The 25,110-nt window shown below is 39.3% G+C and overlaps 1 protein-coding gene across 4 annotated transcripts in view; it reads left to right on the top strand.

Annotated features, from left to right (window-relative positions):
• Window positions 1-25,110, top strand: part of FRMD4B (FERM domain containing 4B) — a 395,155-nt gene that overhangs the window by 230,727 nt on the left and 139,318 nt on the right. For all 4 annotated transcript variants that reach the window (XM_007500068.3, XM_001372543.5, XM_007500069.3 and 1 more), the window contains 2 exons: window positions 3,476-3,570; window positions 15,073-15,165. In XM_007500068.3, coding sequence (XP_007500130.2) covers window positions 3,476-3,570; window positions 15,073-15,165 — 188 coding nt within the window. The remainder of the gene's footprint in view (window positions 1-3,475; window positions 3,571-15,072; window positions 15,166-25,110) is intronic.

Raw genomic sequence — 25,110 nt, 5'->3', positions numbered from 1 at the left:
TTGGGAAAAAATCTTCATAGAAACCTCTGACAAAGGTTTAATTACTCATATTTATAATGAGCTAAATCAATTGTACAAAAAATCAAGCCATTCTCCAATTGATAAATGGGCAAGGGAAATGGATAGGCAGTTCTCAGATACAGAAATCAAAACTATTAACAAGCACATGAAGAAGTGTTCTACATCTCTTATAATCAGAGAGATGCAAATCAAAACAACTCTGAGGTATCACCTCACACCTAGCAGATTGGCTAACATAACAGCAAAGGAAAGTAATGAATGCTGGAGGGGATGTGGCAAAGTAGGGACATTAATTCATTGCTGGTGGAGTTGTGAACTGATCCAACCATTTTGGAGGGCAATTTGGAACTATGCCCAAAGGGCGACAAAAGAATATCTACCCTTTGACCCAGCCATAGCACTGCTGGGTCTGTACCCCAAAGAGATAATGGACACAAAGACTTGTACAAAAATATTCATAGCTGCGCTCTTTGTGGTGGCCAAAAACTGGAAAACGAGGGGATGCCCATCAATTGGGGAATGGCTGAACAAACTGTGGTATATGTTGGTGATGGAATACTATTGTGCTCAAAGGAATAATAAAGTGGAGGAGTTCCATGGAGACTGGAACAACCTCCAGGAAGTGATGCAGAGCGAGAGGAGCAGAACCAGGAGAACATTGTACACAGAGACTAATACACTGTGGTATAATCGAACGTAATGGACTTCTCCATTAGGGGCGGTGTAATGTCCCTGAACAACTTTCAGGGATCCAGGAGAAAAAAAACACCATTCATAAGCAAAGGATAAACTATGGGAGTGGAAACACCGAGAAAAAGCAACTGCCTGAATACAGAGGTTGAGGGGACATGACAGAGGATAGACTTTAAATGAACACTCTAATGCAAATACTATCAACAAAGCAATGGGTTCAAATCAAGAAAACATCTAATGCCCAGTGGACTTACGCGTCGGCTATGGGGGGTGGGGGGGAGGAAAAGAAAATGATCTATGTCTTTAACGAATAATGCTTGGAAATGATCAAATAAAATATATTTAAAAAAAAAAAACAATTCCACTAAAAAAAAAATAAATAGAATTCAGGAACACACACAGGAGAAAAAAAAAAATCAAGGAGCATAGACAGAGTGCTGTATTGTTATAGAAAGAATCCTTATCATTAAATCTGGTCTACATTGGCCATATAGCCTTGAATAAATTATTTCAACTATCGAAGCGTTTCTTCTCTGGTAAAAAGAGATCTAATAATATCTAACCAACCTCCCTCAGATTCATGGAAACTTGGAATGAGAAGGGACCCCAAAGACAATCTAGTCAAGAACTTCTGGGCATTTGGGGGTCATGGGCCCTGTTGGTAGTCTGATGAAGCCTATAGATCCTTTATCAGAATGTCTTAAATGTAAAAAATAAAATACCGAGAATTATGGTGGGAGCCAATTAAATTGAAGTGAAAGATTTTTGTCTAAGTTCATGGCTCCCTCTGAAATCTATCAAAGAACCACTCTGGGGCCCCCAGAACCAAGGACCCCTGATCTAGTCCAACCTCTGCCAGAAAAGGACTCCCCTTTATGACATACCCAACAAGTAGTCTTCCCAACATGCCACTTCCCTCCCAAGAGAACCCATTCTACTTTTGGTCAGCTCTAATTATTAGGAAATAGCTTATACTCCGCCAAAACCTGTCCTCTGCACCCACTGTAGCTGGTTCCACCCTCTGGAATCTAGCAAAACAAGTCCAATCCATCTTCCACTTGAAAGCCCTTCAGATATTTTAAGACAGCTATCATTCCCCACCCTAGAAGACCATCCCCAGTCCCTTTAACCAGTCTTCAGATGGCATGATTTCAAGGCCTTTCATTATCCTAGTCCTTACTCTGTACATTCTCCAAGCATCCGAAATGAAGTACAATATTCCATGTGTAGTCTGGATTATCACCTTTCTAGTTCTATAGACCACAAAGGAGAGTGTATTAGCTGAAGTGTCAGGAAGACCTGAGTTCAAATCCAGCCTTAGATATGTACTACCTGTATGACCCTGGACAAATCTGCCTTAATTTCCCCCTCTGCAAAATGGGAATAATAATAGCACTTGCCTCCCAGGGTTGTTCTGAGGATAAAGTGAAATAATATTTGTAAAGCACTTTGCCAACCTTAAAACCCTCTGTAAGTGCTGCCATTATTATTGCCATATTCCAGGATCTAACCACTGCCTCTTCTGTCAAATATTCCATACTACATGATGCCAATGATCAGAAAATCTCAAAAGAATATTAATAGGGCAGCTGATAGAGAACCAAACCTGGAGATGGAAGGTCCTGGGTTCAAAGCTGTCTAGCTGTTTGACCCTGGGCACACTACTTAATCCCAATTGCCTATCCTTACTACTCTTCTGCCTTAGACAGAAGGTAAGAGTTTTAAAAAAAAAAAGAATATTAACAATACAATTGACATCCCCCATGCTTTTTGAAGCACTCTGGGAGGTTTGATGAGCGATTTAGTGAATCTGAATTCATTCTCATGAAAACGATTGAAAAACCATAACAATAAACATTTCACATAGCTAAGAATAAAAAAGAATAAAATTGTGCAAGTTTATAGCCTGGTAAGTTATTAAACATGGCAGTATAACTTTGATACTAAATACTAACTTACTGGATTGAATTTGAAGTGTACTGTGTGTATGGTGGAGTGATGGATGGGGAGAGGGATTGTGATAGGGAATTCCTAGAAGAAACTCTATATGCCAGTGCAAGTTGGCACCTACTCTGAAAATTATAGTCTTAGAGACAAACGTTCTCAGTATTTTGGGGTGTCGTGGATCCCTTTGAGAAGCTGGGGAAGCCATATTCTATTCTGCATTGTTGCTTGCATCCATAGTGGAAGAAATTCTCAGTTTCATCTAGGGATTAGGAATAAAAAGAGATACTATTTTTTCCCCTATTCAAGTTCCCAAACCCACTAAAATCTCTCTCCAGGAGTCTAAGCAGCCCACATAAGAACCCCTGTTTTAGAGAGCTGCCTAGGACCCTTGAACCCATGTCTTTGTGACACTGAACTAGCCTTTACGATCCCAGCTTGCCATGTACCATGGATAAATCATTGCTTTTCTTCTAAACCTGTGTCCGCATCTCTAACTAACACACACACACACACACTTACTCCCTACATCCCTAGGTTGTTGTAAAGAATATGCATTGGAAACTATAAAGTATTATATAAAAATGAGTGACTGCCCAACACTCCATAAATTTCCTTGTATAAATGACTGCCCCTGGACCTTGGCCTCAATTTCTTGTAGAGAACGATCAAAGCAAATTCTCCCCAAGGACCCAATGGCTATGGGGCTTAGTTTAATGATAAAGCAGGAACAACAATAATACCAAAATAGCTCATTTAAACTGTTTGATTGCAGGTGGGAAAGAACTTCTTTCTAATAAGATCTTTACTTTAACAGCCCAAACTTTTGTCAAGAGAATTGCTGGACCTCGTGGCATCACATTTCAACCTCAAAGAAAAGGAATATTTTGGAATAACATTTATAGATGACACGTAAGTATGTTTTGCTAACTCTTGTTCCTTTCGCTTTTGAACTTGCTGTCATTTGTGAGAAGCAGGCAAGTAATTTTCAATCTGAGAAAGAGAACATAGAGAAACGTACAAAGCAAGCGGAATTTTCATTCTTACAGTAGCAAAGGGAGGAAGTTGACTCACTGATATCTGATGATAAGGTGCTGGGGTGCATTTTTTTTAGGAGTTTTTAGTAAGGAATCTATAGCTTTCTTCTATTATCTAAATACACCTCCATTTGAATGGAAAGGCTAATTTATTGAGCAGATATTCCAGAGAGGTAAAGAGAAGTCCATTTTGCAGGTTTGTATTGTAATTTTAATGTCATCAAATTCAAGGAAAGATAATATGAATGTTTGAAACTACATTTTTAGGATTTATCTTTTAAAAAAGGTTTTTTAAACCCTTACCTTCTTTTTTAGAATTGATATTAAGTATCAGTTCCAAGGTATAAGAGTGGTTAGGGCTAGGCAATGGGGTTAAGTGACTTTTTTTTTTAACCCTTACCTTCCATCTTGGAGTCAATACTGTGTATTGGTTCCAAGGCAGAAGAGCAGTAAGGGCTAGGCAATGGGGGTCAAGTGACTTGCCCAGGGTCACACAGCTGGGAAGTGTCTGAGACCAGATTTGAACCTAGGACCTCCCATCTCTAGGCCTGACTCTCAATCCACTGAGCTACCCAGCTGCCCCCCCCCCTTTTTTTATCCAGTGACACACATATTTGAACCCAGAACCTCTCGCTCTAAGCCTATCTCTTTCTCCATCAGACCACCTATTTGCCCTGAATTTATCTCTTTTGAAAAAAAAAATATCATTTGGATGCCCTATATCCATTCTCAAATTCCAATACAGAACATATCCCTTCTTATTTAGGGACACATTCTAGAGATCCCCCAAATAGCAAAATTTATGAGTGTTTGGAGATGCTTTGAATTACTATTAACTTTTTGCTACAAAGCTCTTCCTTTCCAATGTTCTCTTAATTGTTTGGATTATGCCAAGAAGTTAATCTCTTTTTAGTTTTAGTTTAAAAATGAATTTTGATCTACATCTTTGTTTTCACATTTTACCCCTATGTCACTCTTCCTGTCCTCTGCCAGAGGGCCAACCATTATTATTTTTAATATTTGATTATTTTTAATTTTGAAATTTACAAACATGAAATAGAAGACTTAACATACAGCATAAAATAGAAAGAGGCTAACACATGAAGCAAGTTCTAATGTGTAGAACAGGCTTTTCTTTGTGAGTCATTCAAAAATTGAACATGGCCAGCGATTATTATAAAGAAGAAAAAAAGTTTACAAAGCCAATCAATGCATTGAAAAGTCTGGCCTTCTTTGCATCCACAAAGGATGGGGGAAATAAGGGGAAGATATCGTCTTCAATCTCTTCAGGTATGGACTGGACTTGATCATTTCCCAACATTCAGTTTTATTTGTTTTGTCATTCTTTCCATTAACGTGAATCTCCTTGAACACCTTGTAGTTCTGTTTACCAACACTCCCTACTAGGAGGCAGTCTCATTTTCATAAGAAAACCTACCCCAGGCTCAGGGATTGGTGGCACAAGAGGCAGCAGCCCTGGCTTCCAGGAGTCTGACAGGGAGGGAGCTAGACTCAAGAGGAAGATGCCACTAATCCACCTAGGCACAGAGTGGATTTTCAAAGCTTAAAATGCCAAATCTGAGAATCTAGAGGGTATCCTGGACAGTTCCCCCCATCCAGCAAAGGGACTGTGTTTGAGATTCTCTATTATTCCTTCTTTGCCTATTCAGCAGACTAATTAATTTGTTTAAAGTTTTGGAGAGACAGCTACATCCTCAGGACCATGTTTGATGAAGAAGCTAATGTAGAATCGATATAAAATTTGATTCCAACCCTGAAGAGTCTTAAAATCTGAAATGTTAGAAAGAAAATGGCACTTAAAGAATTGCCATGAAGTCATTGCCATTCATAGTCTTTGTGTACCCTGATACAAGAGGATTGAACAGTTTTAGGGGACCGAGGTCCCAGAAAGGCTACTTTGATAGAACTCTAACTTCCTAGAATCCCAGATTTTCAGAACTGGGAGGGACATTGGCTGCCATTTAGTTGAACCCAGCCCTTGAAAAAGAATTCCCATTGCAACATATGCAATATGTTGTCACCCAACAATTGCTTTGAGAATTCCAATGAGGAAGAACCCAGTTACTAACCAAAGTAACCAATTCTACACTAGGACACATCCAATTGTTAAGAAGTTTTTTCTGACCTCAGTTTACCTCTTTGTAACTTCTACTTATTTATTACTCCAGTCCTCTGAAACAGACCAGGTCTAATCTATCTTCCACATGACTCACTTTCAGAGAATTTATTATTGATATCAAGTCCCCCATGAAGTCTTCTGGTCTCCAGACTAACTAGTTTAGTTCCACCCAGTTCCTTTGACTGATCCTCATATGATTTAGACTCAAGGCCCTTTGCCATCCTGATTATGCTTCCCTAGACATCTTGTTCATCAGCCTGTAACACCCCAAACTAAATAGATTCTATAACTGTATAGAGAAACGGTCAACTGTTTTAGTCCTTGAAGTTCTGCCTCTATTAATTCAGATCAACATGACAATAGCCTTTTAAGATGTCATATCACACTCATTTTGAGCTTGCAGACTACTAAAATCCCCAGATATTTTTCAGGTAAATCATGCCCTTCATCTGATACAGGGGAAGTTAATTTTTAAAAACTCAGTTATAAGGCTTTACATTGATCCCTATTAACTTTCATCTTATTAGAGTCAACCATGAGTTCAAGTCTGTCAGGAATGTTTGGGCTCCCTGTGTCACAGAGTGTACTAGCTAATGCTTCTAGCTTTGGATCAGTTGAGGAAACTTGATAAACATGCCACCTATCCTTTGCCCAAGTAACTGAAGAAAATGTTAACTAGCACATCGCTCAGCACTCCTGGGACATTTGAATGGAAATATCCTGCCAAGTTGACATCAAACCATTACTAACTTTGCTTGGTGTCCAGATAGTCAACCAGTTCCAAATCCTTCAAATTGTATTAGTGTGTAGCCTGTGTCTCTGTCTTTGCCACAAGACTGGCATTATGTAGGTATAGTACTCTATCCACAAGTATAAATCAAAACCCCCTCTGCCCTCTCATCCTTTGTGATTCTTTCCAATTAATTTCCCAAAGTTCTATAATTTTTTCAAACAGATTATCCACCCAGCATCTTTTTAATATCTTGTGGGTACATCTGTAAAATGAGCTGGAGAAGGAAATGGCAAACCACTCCAGTATCTCTGCCAAGAAAACCCTAAATGGGGTCACAAAGAGTCGGACGGGATGGAACAACAACAACAAAATCAGCATAGCATCCAGACCATTCAGCTTTTGTCTCTTCTTATGTCAACAACTTGTTTCCTTCTCCATCTGTCCACATCTCCATCTGTCTATGTCTTCCTTCTCCATCTGTCTACATCTATGCCTTGTATTCCTCTGTTTTTGTACAAGTCGTCTTTGGTAACTTACTCTGTCTACCATTTGTCTTGTCATTTCACTTCTGGGATCATAGTCGTAGGATCATGGATTTAAATGTGGAGGTGACCTTGGAGGCCATCGTGGCCAACCCCTTCCTTTTGCACATGAGGAAATGGGGCTGAGAGATGTTAAATCCAAGGGCACATAGCTACTAAGTGTCTGGGGTGGCATTTGAACTCAGTTCTTCCTGACTCAAAGTCTAACACTCAACCCACTGAGTTATCTCACTGCTTCCATAATTCATAATTATCTAATATGATCTACAATCATATAAAATCACCAGGAAATTTTTGGCATTAAAGGATGGATTTTTGTAATGACAAGCAGTTTGGAATGACTGAAAATGACCGAGCATTTTCCAAATACAATCTGGCCCACTCTTCTCCTTCCCTAATGGTGGAGACGATCATTACATACATAAAGACATACAGCATTCGTAGAAAGGACTGTATACAAATTTAGACAAAGCAATTGCCTCCAACCAAAATTTCTTTGCTGTATATTTGTTCAAGTCACTTTTCCCAGTTGTGCCCTTTTAAGGGCCACGTCCTTACGTGATACACGGGACCATAACATGATCATTTCCAAATGTGATGTTTCTCTTATAGGCACAGATGAAAATAGATGGCTAAGAAAAGACAGGCAGATGTGTTCTATTTCAAAACTGGTAGTTGTTTTTTTTTTCCTTCCAGTTTCACACAGGAATGCTCTCAGGATAACCTGACTTGGAAAGGAAGCATCTTAAGCTTGGACCCAGAAGACCTGCATCTTCTGGGTTCAAGTTCTGAGTCTAACAATTACTATCTCTGTATGATTACAAGAAAGTTATGTGTTTTCTCTCTGTTGGAATCAGAGAATTCTAGATTGTAAAGAAACTTGGTGGTCATAGAGCCCAGTCGATTCTTCCCCGAAAGCACCCCTTCTATGACATGCCCAATAAGTCATCCTTCAGCTTTTGCTTGGAGACTACCAGAGAGGGACAAAACAAGACCTCAAGATGACCTGATTTAAATTCGATTCTCAAATACTTCTAAATTCTAAAATCTAACCTCAAATACTTACTAGCTATGTAACCCAAGGCAAGTCACTTAGCCTTGTTTGCTAGGTGGCACAGTGAACAGACTGGATTCAGGAAGGATTGTCTTCCAAAGTTCAAATCCAGCCTCAGACATTTTCTAACTATGTGACCCTAGACAAGTCACTTTGTTCTGTTTGCCTCAATTTCTTCATCTCTCAAATAAGCTGGTGAAGGAAATGACAAACCACTCCAGTATCTTTGCCAAGAAAATCCCGAATGGGGTCATGAAGAGCTGGACACGATGAAAAATGACTGAATAAAGACAGATATTTGGAGGACCTGGAAAGCTACAGAGAGGAGTTTGGACTTCATTTAGTGGGAAATAGCAATGAAATAATAGTGAGCAATTAAAACAGTATGTCCAGTTGGTAGTTTGAGTGGCATAGATCAGGAGGTCTGAGGGAAGGGTGATCGAGGAGGGCTGGAAGTGGTTAGGGATGATATCAGGGAAGAGATGAATTTTGAAAAAAGACTGGAAAGATGAGTAGAAGGAGAAAGAACTGGATTCAGAGCAAGAATAGGCAATATGATCTGGAGGCACAGAAAGACAAACTGAGTCCTGAATGTTTGTGAGACAATGAGACATACAGGGTATAAGGTGGAAGTAATGGGTTAAATGAGGCAGCTGGACTCACTGGACTCAAAAATCCTGTCCAGCTCTCTCTGATTTGCTATGATCTGTGATCTGGAAACAAGTTCAGTTAAATGGGGTGTTAGGAGGCAGGGAAACGTGGAACAGAGAAAAGATATTTGGAAAGCCATCAGAGCAAAGCAAAGGAGTTATAGTGGGAAACTAAGCGCCAGGGAATTATTTTTTGTTTTAATTTTTTCTTAATCTTTACCTTCTGTCTTAGAATCACTACAAAAATTGATTGGTTCCAAGGCATAAGAGTGGTAAGGGCTAGGCAATGGGGGTCAAGTGACTCACCCAGGGCCACATGCCTAGGAAGTGACTGAGTTCAGATTTGAACCCAAGACCTCTCATCTCTACATTTGACTCTAACCCTAAATCTACTGAGCCACCTACTTCTCCCCACCCCAGAATATTTTTGAACAAAGGTTGAAAACTGTCTTCCAGTGAGTTTCATCTGGCAGTGCCGTGGAGGATGAAAGCACTAGAAACTGAAAGACTAATCAAGTGACCAGTGAACACCCAGGTTCCCTTTGATACTGTGAGCATCTACGTTATACCATTCAGACTTCAAGACCCTTTTAAAAAGGAAAAGAATAACATAAATAAATCTTTAAATAAACTGGACACTTCTCTTTCCTTCCCAGGGCATCACGGAATTTTTTTCTTAAAACTGTTTAATGGTGAAAAGTTCCTTAGACACAGTATAACCTGACAGCATTCTCCTTAATGTAATAAAACTGGAATTTGGCCACAGTTCTCTGTGAAATGAATGGCCATTTCAGGAAGGTTTTTCCAGCCCAAAGTCCTCGAGAACAGAATATTCCTTTCCACATAACCAGCTAAAGGGAAAAGCTTCCTGAAAATTGTCAGCTGATCGGAAAGCCAACCTCTGTCCCCTTCTGGTGTTTATTCCCAGAAGAAGTTGGTTTTTATGATTGGCAGTCCCCACTTTTCTGGAGACCATGTCTGGAAAATTGCTTCTTTCCAAGGGTGTCTCCCTGGAATGTTTTGGTCACCAGCCTAGAACTTTCCCTTTGCCTTGTAAATATTTTTAGTAAGTATTTTCTCTTGGCATTTTTTTTTCCTATAAAACAACTGAGCTTGAGCTGTCCCAGACGACCACCTTTCCAGTACAGACAACACATCAGACGTTTACAGTTGAGTTTTTTTAGCCCAGAAAAAAACTAAACTAATTTTCAGGGCAGTAGGTAGTGGAAAATGGCTTGTTCCAAATCAAGACTAAAAATGCAAGAAGGAGCCGTGGTTTCAGAAGAATGAGGGAACTCCCACTATGGGAACTTTCTCCACCAATGCAGATCTGTAGATCACAACCCACTAATCATTTAAGTTGTGGATAGAGGGCTGGACCTAGAGTCAAGAAGACCTCAATTCAAATCCTGCCTTAAACACTTTCTAGTTGTCTGTGATCCTGGGTAAGTCAGTTAACCTCTGTCTGCCTCAATTTTTTCATCTGCAAAATGAGGCTAACACTAAAACCTACTTTCCCATGGTTGTTGTAAGGATCAAATGAGATAATATCTGAAAACTTTTTAGCAAACCTTAAAATGCTTTGTTATTCGGGCATTCTTCATTTATGTCCAATGCTTCTTGACCCCATTTGGAATTTTCTTGGCAAAGATTCTGGAGTGGACTGCCATTTTCTTCTCTAGCTCATTTGACAGATGGGGAAACTGAGGCAAAACAGTTAAAGTGACTTTTTCAGGGTCACACAAGTAGGAAGTATATGAGGCTGGATTTGAATTCAGGAAAAGGACTCTTTCTGATTCTAGCCTGGTACTCTATCCACTGTACCACCTAGCTGCCCATGTAAATGCTAGCTGTTATTATTAGGATTATTTAAGTGGGATCATAGGATCAGTCAATGAACCAATAAGAATTTTTATTAAGCCTCTCTACAATGTACCAAGCATAGTGTTTGATCCTGCCCAACAACAACAACAAAAAAAGATCTTAAAACAAAAAAGGAAATATTACCTGCCCTCAACTATCTTATCTCCTTTTGGGGAAGACAACACGTAGATAGACATGGACAGAGATATAGATGATATAAATAAAGACAAGCTGATTGGGCAAGGGCATGGTACTAGCAGCTAGAGGGAATCAGGAAAGACTTCTTGTAAGAGGTAGCACTTGATCTGAGCCTTGAAGAAAACCAGGGAATTGTAGAAGTGGAGGTGAGGAGGCAGTGTATTCTAGACTTGATAGACAGTCTGTAAAGTATTCTCTATGGTGGACTTTATCTCCATAATCACACAATTTGTCCAAAAGGCATAGATACCATCAGATTTCACTCTGTTATTGTTTGTGGATTATATTTAAATGTTTGAATTTTATGTCACATAAATTCCCAACATACTTTTCACCAACAGAAAATAATAAAGCCAACTGATACTCGTCTTCTAGTATACGCAGCATTCCACACAGAATGTGAAGGGAGATGATAAATAATAAGGCTGGAAAAATAGACTGGAGCCAGTTTGGGAAGAATTTCTGTTTGATCCTAAAAGTAATAATAGGGAGTCACTGGAGTTAATGAGTAGGAGAGTGATACGGTCATCTTTAGCACCGATTTTAGGAAAAATAATTTTGGTAGCTGAGTAGAAAATGGATTGGAATGGAAAAAAGACTGGAGGGAAATGGGAAATTAGTTAAATGGTATTAGAGTGATGAGGGTCTATGAATAGAAGAAGGGGATATGGACTAGAGATTTGGGGAGTGTCAAAATGACAAAGGTTTCTCCTCCCATTAGGTAGCTGGGCTTACCTTAGCTCTTTCCCAAGCTTTGTGGTCACTTTGTTCCAGACTCAGAGGGACCTATAATTTGAATAAAAGCCAACCACTAAATATTTGAAGCAGGCGTAGTCAGACAGCAATCTCCTAGGCAAAAGAAACTGAGCGATGAAAGAGATCAAAGGCCAACTGATCAGATTTGTGGAATGAATGAAAGCGATCACTATGGATGATTCAGGGAGACCCAATCAGGAAATGGTTGTTTAAAAAAAAATGTCCACTTTTCTAGTTCAACCCTTTGTGTTTGTTTTACAGATGAGGAAACTTCAGGGAGATTAGGCAACTTACTCAAGGGTAGTACACTCTGTGACTTCAAGTGCCTACATCATTCAGGCTAGAAATGGGATATAAGAAATTACAACTATGGGAACAGCTAAGTGGCTCAGTGAATGGAGAACCAAGCCTAAGAGATGGGAGGTTCTGGGTTCAAATTTGGCCTCAGATACTTCTTAGCTTTGTGACTCTGGGCAAGTCACTTAACTCTCATTGCTTAACCCTTCTCATATTCTGCCTTGGAACCCATACATGGTATTAATTCTAAAACAGAAGGAAAGGGTAAAAAAAAATCACAAATTATAAAATTTTTACAAGTTACAAATTTATAATTAATTTACATTACAAAATTCAAATTAGAAAATACAAAATTTATAATTTTATAATTATAAATTACAAATTACAAAAATAAAAATGATGGATGAAATCAATAAATGCACTCATGCTCCTGGAGACTCTATAGAATTGAATGGTTTTTGTGCTTCTTCCCCAGGGTAAAATTGCCTCCTTCCAGTGTTCTTCCCTGTGTGGAGTGTCAGTTTGATTCCTCTAGAGGGCAGCCAAAGCTCTCCTTAAACATATTAGTGGCTCAGTTTTCTCTTCCCATTCAATAGCTGGACTTACCTTAGCTCTTTCCCAAGCTTTGTGGTCAGTTTGTTCTGCATTCAAAGGAACCCATAATTTGAATTAAAACCAACCCCTAACTATTTGCGACAGGCGTAGTCAGACATCAGTCTCCTAGGCAGAAGAAATTGAGCAATGAAATAGATCAATGACCAAGCGTCTTAGCGCCCTTGTTTCCTACCAATCCAGAAAGAGCAGGCATATTTCTAGGTCCTCATCCTTCTATCTCATCGAGTATTTCAGTGATCTTTCTGGCACCCTGCTGCTATGACAGATCTCGCCCTGTTAATAGTAAAGAATCCACTCCAAAAGCTACGTCCCTGGGAATGAGCCAGGGATGGCTCCTAAATGTTCTTGACAGTTGAGACCAAGTCTTTAAAACTTTCCAAACCATAAACACTTGAATGACCAAAGAGTGCGTCTGCATGTTTTCCTCAATAGTCGGTTGGATATGAAATCAGATCAGAAGGATGAACCTACTCGACAGTGGGATCGTGTGATTTTCATTACTCGGTACTTAAAAACTTTAAAAATAATTCTTCATTGCTATTTTACCATAATGACCAAATGTGGTCTAGGGGAGGAGAAAAAAAGGAAATACTTTCCCCTCCTTTTGCTGGAGAGGTGGGAAAATGTGAATGTGGAATGTTGCATACCCTAAAAGACAAGTATTAATTGGTTTTCTTTTTTTTTTCTTTTCTTTGTGACAAGAGAAATCTCACTGGTAGAAAGTATATTGGGAATTTATGCGATCTAAGATTGAATTTTTTAATAAAATCAACAAATAATGAACAGTCACATCTTCTGTTATCTATGCCTTCTGGCCAAATTGTGTATAAAAATATAAAGATGTATATTATAAAGATAAGGTCTATCATAGAGAATATTGTTTATGAAAGCTTGCCCAATCTCTTTTTTCATATTTTTTCATCAGAGTATCCTTCAACCCTGTGGAAATCATTCTCAGGAATCTTTTAGAGAGATGAGAAAGCAGGCGGTTATTGATGTCCTGTCATTCACTATTTTGGAATTAATATCATTTGTGACTTTTGCATTAATTTAATATTTTCTCCCTCTTTGAGATGGCTTGAAGATTCACCCCTCAATGATGACAAATATGTGCAACTCTTGGCAAAGATTTCTTTTTTGCATACTCAGTTTGGTCTCACTACCCTTCCTGCCCTTATCTTTTCAATTGTCATTTCCTCTTCCTCTATAATACATTGGGGCTAAAGTGTTGAGTTCATCTATGATCATTTGTCTCAGAAAATCTATCACTATTCCCTTTTTTTTACCAATTGTCCCTCTGTTTTCATTGATAAATGTTCTTGGAATGATCTGTCTCTTTGGTGTGTTGGGAGACTATTCTGTTTACCTAATAACCTCTGCGACATTTGGCCATTGACTTTTTATTCCAAATCTGTATTGCCCTTAGCTGCCATATCACTCCACTTGGCAAGGAGATCAGTTGTTTTTTGGATCAAGGCAGTTTCTAACCTGCTTTGGCTGCCTCCTTGGGGTGATTTATTTGCATCATTTAAACTCCTTCAGGATATAGTGTTAGTCGATGTCAGTGTCCTTTCCTGTCCGGGTTTTCCATTTTTAAGGGAAGCGATCCATTGAAGAAGTTGGTTGGAGCTATTATAATGACACAAATTCTCTTCTTCTTTTGAGGGATGAACTAAATGACTTCTCAGCTCCAGAAACTTGAGTGGCAGAAGTATGCAGTTAGTGCAGAGATGTGGATTGGAAATCTACTTCATACTCTATAGCAAGTCACTTTACATTCTGTGCCTATATTTCCTCATCTGAGAAGGGAGCATTTGGACTAAATTATCTCTAAGACTCTCTCCTGTTCTATATAAATATAGAATAATTATTTATTAAATAATTATTATAATTCTAGTCAAGAGGAAAAAAAACTATTTTTTTAAGCCCTTACCCTCTGTCGTGGAATCAATACTAGGTATTGGTTCTAAGTCAGAAGAGTGGTAATGGCTAGGCAATGGGGGTCAAGTGACTTGCCCAGGGTCACACAGCTAGGAAGTGTCTGAGGCCAGATTTGAACCTCAGACCTCTTGCCTCTGGGCCTGGCTCTCAAATCACTGAACTACCCAGCTACCCCCCAAAAAACTATTTTTTAAAGGGCAAACATAACCTGGTTCCTGAATAAATGAATAAAAATAAATAAATAAGTGCTTTGTTGTTTATTTTACAACCATACTGTCAGAAATGTGCTTTTCATAGTAATGGGTTCTTATTAAAAAATATTTTCCTTCCTGAATATCTAGAATGTCTCATTCCTTCATTTTAAGGTACATAATTATCATTTCCTACCAAACACAAATATGATGCTTTGGTCAAATCGAAGTCTCTACATCAGCTGAAATTAGCAATTTTTTATACTGAAATGACAATGGTTTGGCCAAAGTGGCAAAACTACAAAGAAAAAAGGGGGGGTGATATTTATTTTTAAAGTCTTTCTTTTATAAAAAATTAAACCTCTGGTTTGTGTCCACCCTTTTTTTGTTCCCACAGAGGTCAGAGCATCTGGCTGCAACTAGATCACCGAGTTCTTGACCATGACTTGCCCAAGAAACCAGGCCCAGCCACTTTGTATTTTGCCGTGAGGTGAGTGGCCATGATCTTATCCTTTCTTATTTGTCTCAAAGGTAAAAGAATTCTTGGTTAGAGCTTGTTACTGGCAGAATAAACAGCAGGATTGTTTCAAGTAATTATGACACACAGAGAGCGATCTTTGTTTTATCTTGGCTTGAGAAGCAAAGTTAAGCTTACCCTCATGTCAAATTATTTTCATTCATTTTGTGATGATAGTTCAAAGTCTGTGATTTCATGCATGCGAGCATTCCATCAGACTCAGCCAGCACAGCCCGTCTATAGCTCCCATCTTCCTAAATTGCTGGGGCTCTAAATTTCTGCCACTCTGATGATCTTTCTGGTGGTCATCCTCTCACACTGACTAGCTAGACAGGTCCTCAGAGAATAAACAATTGGTTACCAAGCCTATACCCAAAGCCTTGGAAACATGGTAGAACCTGCCGCAGTTGGTACTCCATTGGTGTGGTCTTCCAGAACAGGGATGCCTCTGTTTCATGAGGCAGCATCAGAATAGAAACCTGGTGAGCATGACATCTCGATAGTCATGGACCTACGATCTTGTTAGCGTGGGAATGTCTTCCATCAACCTTCCAAGTAACCCTTCTGAGACTTGTGGTCTTAGGGAAGGCAGGAAACATGGGAATAAGCATTTTTATAGCACCTCCTATGTGCTTTCTTACAAATATTTACCTCAGTTGATCCCCACACAATCCTGTAAGGTAGGCATAATTATTATCCCCATTTTACAGATGGAGAAATTAATTTTTAATTATTGGAAGAGTTAAGAAAGAATGCCACTTATATATTTTCTGCTCCTAAAGAAAATTCTCTTGAACAAGATGAGTTAGTTCAGGAGTAAGAAATCAGCTCAAGGAAACAAAGGAAAAACTAAAGCAAAAGGAAAGAGATGAAATTAAAAACTTGGCATCATTGCAGTCTTATAGACCAAAAAGAAATGTATTATTATTATTATTATTATTATTCCCATTTTACAGATGAAGAAGTTAATTGTGGCAAATAGAGGTTAAATGATTTGTCCAATATCATATAGCAAATAAGTTTCTGGGGCCATATTTGAACTCAGGTCTTCTTGACTCCAGATCCAGTGCTCTGTGCACAATGCCTCTCCCTAATAGTCCAAAAAATGAACAATTTTAAAAGATTTAACTGATCAATTCAGTGATCAATTGTGATTCCAGAAGACCAATAATTTTAAAAAATGCTCTTGTTATCTTCTGGTAGAGAGATGATGGGGTCAGGGTGCAGAATGAGACGTATTTATTGGCAAGCCAATATGGATATTCGTCTTGTTTGATTGTGTAGATTTATCACAAGGGTTTTGTTTTTCTTTCTTTTTTTTTCTAGTGGGAGGCGAGAGGGAGAAAATAAATATCTATGGTTTGAAAGACAAAACAAAGCACTTTGGGTTTGGAAAATGTACATGATTGTATTAATTTGTCATCTGTTTTTCACCCAACCCTGCTGTGGCTTTCTTATCATTAGAAGTAGGTTGAAAATCTTGTCATACTTATTTGAATAATTATGTTATTGATACTGTAGAGAAGATTTCATCTTTATACCAGTTGAGGGATACATTTAAATAATAGATAAAATAGTATGAAAGGGATAATGGATGGCATGGAGCTGAGGAATGAACTGAAATCTGGTTCCAAATAAACTTCCCAGAGGACATAGCACTTGGAGAGTCAGATTCCAAAGTAAAAAGGTGGCAGCTGGTGGGACAGCATTAAAATCTTTTTTTTTTTCTAGGTACACTGAGTAGTACGAATGAGAGTACAGAAAAAGGAAGACCAGAATAAAACAGAGATGGCAGGATATAAGTAAACTGGTTCAGGCTAGATATGGAGAAGTGTAGTGCCTGGCACACAGCAGGTGCTTCATATATGATTACTGATTATTGATTGACTGAGATCAGGATAGTCTAAATTTCAAGAAAAGAAAGTCCACTTTTAAGGAGGCTTTACTAAAGGAATGTCTTCTTTTAGATCATGTGTCCTGATTCTTGGTTCCAAAATTATGATCATCATTATTAGTGTGGTATGGGATAGTAGAGTCAGGAAATCAGGGATCAAAAGATGACAGGTGAGGGACAGCTAGGAGGCTCAATGGATTGAGAGCCAGGTCCAGAGACAGGAGGTCCCAAGTTCAAATCTGACCTCAGACACTTCCTAGCTATGATCCTGGGCAAGTCACTTAACCCCCATTGCCTAGATCTTACTGCTCTTCTGCCTTGGAACCAATATGCAGTTTTGATTCTAAGACAGAAAGTAATTTAAATTTTTTAATTTAAAATTTACATTTATTAAATTAAATTTTAAAATTAATTTTTTTAACTATATAGCATTGATTCTGAGACAAAAGGTAAGGGTTTAAAAAAAAAAGGATCCCAGATGGAGTATCATGTTAAAGAAAGGCAAACTAGAAAGGGTCCAAATGAATGTGATCAGGACTGGAAGTAGCTTCAAGACAATCCCATTCAAGGATAAGGAATGGTACAGAAGAGAATGATTCTATTTAACTGCAGAGGGAGGAAAGATGTAGGAATAATGGTTAGAAATTTGCACAGAAATTTTATTTCAGCTTTATATTTAAAAAAAACTTCCTAATAGCTAGGATTTATCCAAATAGAGTTTTGGTCAAAATTCATTTCTTCAGGAGCTGTTTCCCTAGGTTAGTTTTTAGATGGTCTTTCAGTTCCTAAATCCATAGCTTCTTGTCCTAGTAGATCCATACTATCCCCAATAAGCCTGGAGCCAGCCCTATGTTTTACCACATTGGGACAATGTTATCAGCTCTCTAAGATGACACGCATGTTTGCTGTTGCTCTGTCTTGACTTCTCATGCACTCAGAGCCCTTATCCAGTGATTATTCACTTCTTCACAACTGTCTGGTGAGATCATTGTTATTATTGTCATTACTCCCAACTGCATAAAAGTGATGATGAAACAGATGTTATCAAGTTAAATGAGATGACCCAGGTCACAGAGCTGGAAAAATAAAGGGTGCTTTGGAAATTAAATATATGGGACGCTTTTGCTTTTTCTCTTTGGTGATTAAGAAAAGTGATACTTTTGCCACATCAAAAAAGTCTCAGAACTAAAAGGAACCTCAACCACTGTGAATCTTAAAAACTACTCAGACTGTACCTTACAAGATTTGGTTTAGCCATTCCCTTATTGTAATAATGGAGATACTTGGTCTAACAAGAATCAGGAATGTATTGGGAACTTTTAAAATTACTCCACCCTACTCAGACAGTGCCTTAGGGGAAGATGAAGTTGTAAACACCTGATTGAACAATGGAAGTCCACAAATCATACCTTATAGTAAAGCTAAAACCCTTAAGCTAGGTCTATTTTTAGATCTAATACAAAAAGGTGTTAAGTACCTGTAAAGGTTAAATTAGTACCTAAAAAGGTCAAATAACTCACAAAGGGTGAGCTTAACAAAGAAGTGTGAAGTACTCAGAAAATATAATCTAACCAGAGAAGGTGAGAACCAAAGAAGATGAGAACTAAGAATGGGCAATCCTGGAAAAAAAGTGGCTACTGTAATTGGTAGACGTGAAAATTTAGGGGACGTGACATAAGAGAAAATTCTCTTTAAAAGGAGGCTAAGGAACACTTCAAAGGGAAGTTCAGAATTGAGTTAGATTCTGAACTGAGTTCAGAAAATTGAGTTCGGAGTGGAATTGGATTCTGAACTCAGTTCAGGAGATTCAGTAGAGGACTGGAGCTTGCTTGGAGACAGTCTTGTGGTGAGTGATAAGACTAACTCCCTCTCCCTTAGGGTCAGGGAGGCCACTTTGGCCTAGGCCTTTAACTACTACTTGACTCAGCCTAAGCCAGAGCAGTTTAAATTAATTCTCTCTCTATTTCTCTCTCTCTCTCTTTCTCTCTCTCTCTCTCTCTCTCTCTCTCTCTCTCTCTCTCTCTCTCTCTCTCTCTCTCTCTCTCTTTCCCTTAATTCCTTCTCTCTTTATATTAATTAAAATCTCCATAAATCACCAGCTGACTTGGGCATTTTCATATTTGGGAATTTCCCATGACAACCACTTATTTAGATTTTAATTCAAAACACTAAAATTATCCTTTACACCACCTTATCCTACAAAGTAGGAACCTGGGCAAGTCACTTAACCCCCATTGCCTAGATCTTACTGCTCTTCTGCCTTGGAACCAATACACAGTTTTGATTCTAAGATGAAAAGTAATTTTAATTTTTTAATTTAAAATTTAAATTTATTAAATTAAAATTTCAAATTTAAATTTAAAAAAAACAAAAATTTTGAATATTTAAAAATACATAGCATTGATTCTGAGATAGAGGGTAGGTGTTTAAAAAATATCTCAGATGGAGTATTCAAGAAGGGTATAGACAAAAAAATCTCAGAACTAGAAGGAATCTCAACCACCTTATCCATCAAAGTAGAAACCTGGGCAAGTCACTTAACCGTCATTGCTGAGCAGATCTTCTGCCTTGGAACCAATACACAGTTTTGATTCTAAGACAGGAAGTAATTTTAATTTTTTTTTATTTAAATTTTAAATGTATTAAATTCAGTTTAAAATTTTTAAATTTCAAAATAAAAACAAAGATTTTGAATTTTTAAATTTTAAAAAATACATAGCATTGATTGAAATAGAAAGTAGAGGTTTAAAAAAAATGATCCCTTATTGCTCTTCTGCCTTGGAACCAATCCACAGTATTGATTCTAAGTTGGAAGGTGGGGGTTTAAAAAAAAAAGATAGGCTAACCTCTTTTTAAAATGAATCCCCTCTAGATTGCTCAGTGTATAGCGTATTGGACTTGGAATCAGGAAGATATGAGTTCAAATTTGGCTTGAGGGGGCAGTTGGGTGGTTCAGTGGAGAGAGAGCCAGGCTTAGACCTAGAGTGAATGGTCCTGGGTTCAAATGTGACCTCGGATACTTCCTAGTTCTTTGCTCCTGGGCAAGTCACTTAACTCCAATGCCTAACCTTTACTTCCCTTCTGTCTTGGAACTAGTACTTAGTATTGACTCTTAGAATAAGGTAAAGGTTTTTTAAAAACTTTTCGCCTCAGAAGCTTACTTTTTGTGTGAGCCTAGAAAAGTCTTTTTATTTCAACTTGTTTTGCTACAGTTTCTTCATCTTTAAAATGGAGATAATAACTCCCAGAGTTGTTAGGAGAAGAAGAAATAATATAAAGCATGTTGCAAACCTTAGCAGGCTCTCTACAATCTAGTTATCGTTATCATTATCATTATCATTATCATTATCATTATCATTATTATTATTATTATTATTACATCTCTGACAAGTGGTCATCCATCTTGGGCTTCATGACCTCCCAGGACAGACAGCCCACTCATATATCTTTTTCTTTTTTTAAGCTCTTACCTTAGTAGCAGCTCCAAGACAGAAGGCAAGGGCTAGACAAAAAGGATGAAGCAACTTGCCCATGATCACACATCCAGGAAGTATTTGAGAACAGATTTGAACCCAGGTCCTCCCTTCTCCAGGCCTGGATTTCTATTCACTGTGCTACCCCTGACTCATTTCCTCTTTTAAAAAAATAATAATGACCCTTATCTTTCTTTCTTAAATCAATATGATGTTTTGGTTCTAAGATAGAAGAGCAGTAAGGGCTAGACAGTGGGGGTGAAATGACTTGCCCAGGGTCATACAGCTAGGTCATATTTTAACTCAGGACCTCCTGTCTCTGGACCTGTTTCTCAAACCATTGAGTCTCCTAGCTGCCCCCCCCCCCCCCATTCATAACTTCTTGAGGCAGCCCATTCCACTTTATCGTTAGGAAGTTCCACTCAATGTCCCAGAGGTGTTAAACAAGAGCTAACTTGATTACTTTGCACCATCAAGAAAAAAGGGCATTTCTATCCTCCTACCTGGTTATTCAGGGTAGCTCTATGGTGCTGCAGATAGAGTGCTGGACCTAGAGATAGGAAGACTCAGCGCCCTGAGTTCAAACCTGGCCTCAGACATTTACCAGCTGTGTGTGACCCTGGACAAGTCATTTAACCCAGTTTGCCTCAGTTTCCTCATCTGCAAAATGAGCTGGAGACAGAAATGGCAAAGCACTCCAGTATCTTTGCCAGCAAAAATAAACAACACCAAATGGGGTCACAAAGACTTGGACACAACTCAGCAACAACAACTTGGTTATTCATGTTGATTAAATACCTAAATAGAAGGACAGTTAAAGACCCAAGTGGTGACTGCTAGACCACTTTAAGCTCAGCAACTGTTCAAGTGCCCCTGGCTATTGGGGGCAGCTGTTCATACTGTTCATACCAGCAGTCACTGCCTTTCAAGGTCATAGGATTTAGAACTAGAAAGAACAGGAGAGACCACTGAGAACTGGTGTGGCTTCTTAACCTAGAGTCGTGAATTTGTTTTAGTTTGGGGGATTCCATTCAGTGATTTCATATATCTTTATCATTTTATTTCATTATACTTTTCCCATTGTATTTCATCATTTCCTTTGCAATCCTATATATTTTATTTTATGCATTTAAGAGCATGATTCTGAGGAGTCCCTAGATTTCACCAGGCTCCCAAAGGACCCTCATATACCAAAAAATACAAATGCAAATGTAAAGTTATTTATAGACTTCAAAGAGCTCTTGTACCCTAGTCTTTGTAAAATGCACTTCATTGATGAGAGAATCTGGTCATGAGCTATGGGAAAATAAGCCTTTCTCCCTAGAAGCCACCTCCAGGATGCCCAGCCTAAGTGCCAATGGTTTAAAGAAGGTACATCCTCACACTGGCAAAGACAAAAAAGACAGAAGTAATCACAAGTTAGAGGCATCTAGCTTTTCCGTTTTGTTCAGAGAAGGCTTTTCATCTGTTCTAAAAAAAATGGAGCGGGTAGAGAGAGAGAGAGAGACAGAGAGAGAGAGAGACAGAGAGAGACAGAGAGAGAGAGAGAGAGAGAGAGAGAGAGAGAGAGAGAGAGAGAGAGAGAGAGAGAGAGAGAGAGAGAGAGAGAGAGGAGAGAGAGAGAGAGGAGAGAGGAGAGAGGAGAGAGGAGAGAGGATAGACCTTAATGTACATATCTTCTCTCCTGTATTCAAGTTGCACTGGAAGCATCCAGCCTCCGCCAGATCTCTCTGGGATGTTCTTGCCCTTGGCTTGTTATCTCACTCTAAATTATCTTCCACAAACACATGTGCCTAGTCAGAGTCCTGTCTCTAATGCAGCCCAGATGTGGGCTTCTGAACAGCTTGATAGGACCCCGGGGAATTTAAATAGAAGAGCAAGGATGTAAGCAGTGACCTCATTGGAGAAGCTCCCATTCCAGTGGATCCTTCAGGGAGTTCACCATAGGGGATGAAATACAGTGCACCTGAAATGGGGCATCTGAAGCCATTGCTGGGGGCTTCATCCCACTCGGAGCAGTTCTGCCTCTCTTCTCTCCTTCTTTCTCTCTGTTGGCCTCTTCACTGATGTCTTTTCCATTCTCTTTTTCAATTCACTGTTTAAGCATCTGGGCTGTCAACACTGGCAGCCCTCAGCTGTGTGGGTAGCTTTTGGTGAAGAGGGTTTCCTGGTACCTTAAGAATGAAAGATAGTTTGGGGGTCTTATTAGTTGCAGAGGTCAAAGAATGATCATGGAAGAGACTGTCTTTTGCATTTGTATCTCCCGTTGTTAATATAAAACTGTGGGACCAGGGCAGACATTTATATGATTTATTACTAACAAGGATAAGGAGAGAGAGAGAGACAGACAGAGACAGAGACAGAGACAGAGACAGAGACAGAGACAGAGACAGAGAGAGACATACAGACAGAGAGGGAGGGAGAGAGAGAGAGAGAGAGGAGATAGATAGATTTCTCCTAAAGAAGGTTTATCCTGATTATAGTGTCTCCTTTTGGCTGGCCTAAATTCTTTTGCAACAATGTGGGCCAACAGTCAGTTCAAATGCAGAAGTCAAAAGATGCTCATGCCTCTCCTCTGGACTTATATACCCCACCCCAGTCCTCCCCTGTAGAGGTATTTTACACTGATGCCTGGGGACATCGGGACGCCATCTGCAACACCAAATGGAGTGGAAGGAATTTTCCTTGCACACAGTGCCTAGTATGGGATCTGGCTTAGAGTAAACTCTTGTTGATTGACCAACTGGGGAAACTGAGGACTACTCATAGATTTCAAGTTAGATTTCATCTACCATTTGCTTCAACCTCCTCAGTTTCCAGATGAGCAAACTGAGGTTAGAGAAGCTGTGATTTCCCAAGATCCCAATTAGAAATAAGTAAATACTGATTGTCCCAGAAGCATATTGAGTACTTTGATATGCTGGTCTGATTTTTTACAACATTTGACTTTCACAAAGAATAGTTTCCTACTAGCTGGGTGACCCTGGGCAGATCACTTAACCCCCATTGCCTAGACCTCACTGCTTTTCTGCTTTGGAACCAAAACACAGTGTTGATTCTAAGACAGAAATTGAAGCATTTGACTTTTTATTTGTTTTTTTTAAAACCCATACCTTCCATCTTAGAATCAATACTTTGTATTGGTTCCAAGGCAGAAGAGTGGTAAGACCAAGCAATGGGGGTTAAGTGACTTGCTCAGGGTCACACAGCTAGGAAGTGGCTGAGGTCAAATTTGAACCCAGGACCTCTTGTCTCTAATTCTGACTCTCAAGTTACTGAGCCACCCAGCTACCCCCCCCACTTTGACTTTTTGAAAAAGAATAGATTCCTGCAGGAACAACCCCTGAGCCACAAGCATACCGATTTACACCACCACCACCACCACCTGACATTATATAACACCTTTTTTTTTAACCCTTACATTCTGACTTATTAACAATTCTAAGACAGAAGAATGGCAAGGGCTAGGCAATTGGGGTTCAGTGACTTGTCCAGGACCATGTAGCTAGGAAGCGTCTGAAGTCATATTTGAACCTGGGTCTTCCCAACTCCAGAGCTGGCATTACATAGCACTTTAAAGTTGGGGTTATCAACCCAGTGGTATTGCTTGTTAACTTGGGGGGTCGGCGAGGGGGAGGGAAGGGAGACAACTTGAATCATGTAACTTTGGAAAATGTGTGTGTAAATTTGTTATTGGAATAAAATAAGAGGGGGAAAGATAAAGGGTAAAAATAAAATAAAATAAAGTTGGGGTTCTCAGATCACAGACCTAGAGCTAGGGGGGCTTCAGAACCCCCCAATCTGAGTCCCTTGGTTTCCAGTTGAAGAGACTGAGACCCAGAGAAATTTAGTGACTTATCCCACAACTAGCAAGTGTTTATAGGAACAGCTGACTTTTATGTGCTAACTTGAGTTTGTACAGACTTAGCTAGCGACAAAGGGAGAGAACAGAGGTGACCAGTTCTTTGTGTCGGTGTTGGTCTTGCCTTCAGTGCAGGATTTAGCTTTTTGGAAACAGGAGAGCCCCTAGATCTTGTTGTCTGTGCTAAGGAATGTGACTAAAGACCCCAGAGAAATAACAGTTTACATCTACTTCAAACCAACGGCTCTTGGAAGACTTATGAGTGGGGAAAAGTTCTTGGCTCCCTCATCCTGTACGGATGGGCTCACTGCCCAGCCTCCGCCTCCCACCTGCGTAGGTTTTGTAGTGGAAATCAGGGGAGTGGACTGATGTCATTTTGACTGAGTTTGTGCTAGGTGGGTGCCAGGCACCAGTCCTAACCAAAAGCTCATGCCCCACCACCACCTCCAAAGATTATGGGATCACAGATTTGAGCTGGACAGGGACCTGAGAGATTGTTGGCTAATCCATTTTACAGATGAGGAAAGAGCTCACCCCAGATACTTACTTAACTTGTTTGTGCCTCGGTTTCCAAAAATTGAGAGGACTGGACTCAGTGGCTGCTAACGTTCCTTCTGTCCCTAAAACTGTGATCTCCTATAATGACCTCCCCCCGTTACACAGGTAGCAGGTGGCAGCCCAGGATCTGA

This window comes from Monodelphis domestica, chromosome 7 (genome assembly GCF_027887165.1).
Source record: "Monodelphis domestica isolate mMonDom1 chromosome 7, mMonDom1.pri, whole genome shotgun sequence".
Taxonomy (NCBI): domain Eukaryota; kingdom Metazoa; phylum Chordata; class Mammalia; order Didelphimorphia; family Didelphidae; genus Monodelphis; species Monodelphis domestica.
Note: the sequence above shows the minus strand (reverse complement) of the source record. Positions and strands in the feature narration are given on the sequence as shown.